Raw genomic sequence first — 2,109 nt, 5'->3', positions numbered from 1 at the left:
GCTGTGTTTCGTTTGCTGTGAATACCGACACGGCGAGGCTGTGAAGGCTGGGAATTGAGTGCATCACCCGTAGTGTCCCTCTGACCCTCACTGATACCAGTCTTGCCAACTTGTCCGTGCATCTGCCGATAGGAGGACTTGTCTGTCACGATCGTGGTTAATCTTCTAAATATAATGCATGCACTACGGACAAGATAATGTTGGCTGCACTTCACAACTTGACGATCGTAACTAACACCATCTTAACGATGAGTAGCCCAGACATGAAGTTATTTGTAGAGAGCAGATGGATCGTCAAGTTGGAGTGTTCAGTGCACCAAAATGAGGCAAAACTAAACTGCTTAATGTCACTATGATCTATGGTGAAATCCCTTGCCTTTTTGGGTACTTAGCTTCAAGCTAACCAAAGTTGAAGCTGTTCATTTTCCACCTTGGGTTTACTTCAACTAGTAATTTAGATAGTTTCAAAGCAATGTATGAGAAATTAGTAAACAAAAATTTATCATAGACTTTCCTCTTTCCCAAGAGTCTTCCATTAAGGTGCTATTTATTTTGGTGGTAATTTCTAAGTTTGTTTGCAAATCCTTTTCTATTGATGCAAATGCTACTAACTTTCGGCGATATTTAACACAGACATGGTCAGCAATGCTTGAAACGCAAATGCATGTGATGGACTTTGTTTGACTTACAGGCGGCAGGTTTAACTGCCATCTACTACTCTCTCTAACATCCTGCAGAGCCCACTACACATTGTAGTGCTGCAAAGCCGCAAGTGGTCATTGTATGCGGAAGCAGTAAAAAAGAATTTTTCACTTATCTCCGCTCCTTCCTGAGACTCTTCTGTTGAGGTGTTACTTATCTTGTAATCCACTCCACTCAACCATAATAAGAAACGTGAATGTACTTTTGTGGAGAACACTTTATTGTAGCATTGTGATATGCATCCCCTACTGTGACCAGGGCTCACGGGCTACAATCACTAAAGTCTATAGTCATGACCCAAATAAATAAGCACTGGAGGATTGTGTATATAAATGGGAGGCCACATTTACTCAAGGACAGTTGATCACACCATCGGATGGCGATGACCAAACTCATTCTTCTAGCTCTCATAACACTGTGTTTTGCCAACCTTAATCAAAGTAAGTGAACAACTTTCCCTGTGCCTCCACACTCCAGCACATTCGTACCATATATATACCGCCACTAATATGTGCAGCTTGTCCCTTCAGTTCTCTTTCTCATTCCCCATCTTGTAAAGTATCCACTGGACTCATCAATCACCCATCTTTTCTCGCTATTCGAGTCCAATCAAGATAGAGTGAAAAAGTAATGTACGACAAGCTAAATGCAGTGGGTGCTAGGAGGGGTATGTGATACCACTGAAATGTGGAGTACACCCGCCAACATTGCTTGCAGCCTCAACGGTGCTCCATACAATGTGCATCCGCTGCCATGGAATTACAAGCGTTGATAGCGCATCGCTAATACCGCTGATACTTGTACTACAGCCCACTCTACAGATGGATTTTAAAGTTCAAACATGCTATAAGCAATAGACTGCCAAACTCAAAGGCATTTAATTAAATGTGGGTCAAATTTTAGGCAGAGAGAATGTCTGCAACCTAACAATAGATAGAGGACACGGTCCATACCACCTCAGAGCGTTTGCCTTTAATTCCACATCGGGACGTTGTCATATTTTCTTCCGCGGTTACGGAGGCAATGCTAACGTCTTCAAATCAAGGAGGCTATGCCGGCATGCCTGCATTAAAGAACCAAAGAAGGGGAGGAAAATTAGCACCCAGCCGATACAAGCATGATTTGGAAACCGCATTTCTTCCGACTTATTCTAATACAATAAATCTATAAAATATTACATCATTGCCTGACTTTTCTTATCTGTTCTACATTGTCCTTGACACACTAACATTTGTTAACATGTAATGGATGGTGGAATTGCTTCAACTACAACGCAGATACCGAAGCGATTGAACTGGTTGGTTTGCACTCAACAGGCAGCATATCGCAATGTTTGCTGAAATAGAGGAAGGAAGTTCTTTGCTCTGCGTGTTACGAGAGATTTCCATGACCACTGCATTGGTGCGG

General features: G+C 42.2%; 1 protein-coding gene across 1 annotated transcript in view; it reads right to left on the bottom strand. All coding sequences in view use genetic code 11, as the record gives it.

Annotated features, from left to right (window-relative positions):
* Nucleotides 1-464: 464 nt before the first annotated feature.
* Nucleotides 465-2,109, bottom strand: part of EGR_08717 (hypothetical protein) — a gene marked incomplete at both ends in the record, with an annotated part of 7,120 nt that continues 5,475 nt past the window's right edge. The window contains one exon of the mRNA XM_024497966.1: nucleotides 465-611. Within this exon, the coding sequence (XP_024347599.1) occupies nucleotides 465-611 (147 nt within the window). The remainder of the gene's footprint in view (nucleotides 612-2,109) is intronic.

Source organism: Echinococcus granulosus, assembly GCF_000524195.1.
Source record: "Echinococcus granulosus chromosome Unknown EG_S00117, whole genome shotgun sequence".
Lineage (NCBI taxonomy): Eukaryota > Metazoa > Platyhelminthes > Cestoda > Cyclophyllidea > Taeniidae > Echinococcus > Echinococcus granulosus.
The sequence above is the reverse complement of the archived record's forward strand: the minus strand, read 5'-3'. Positions and strand labels throughout refer to the sequence as shown.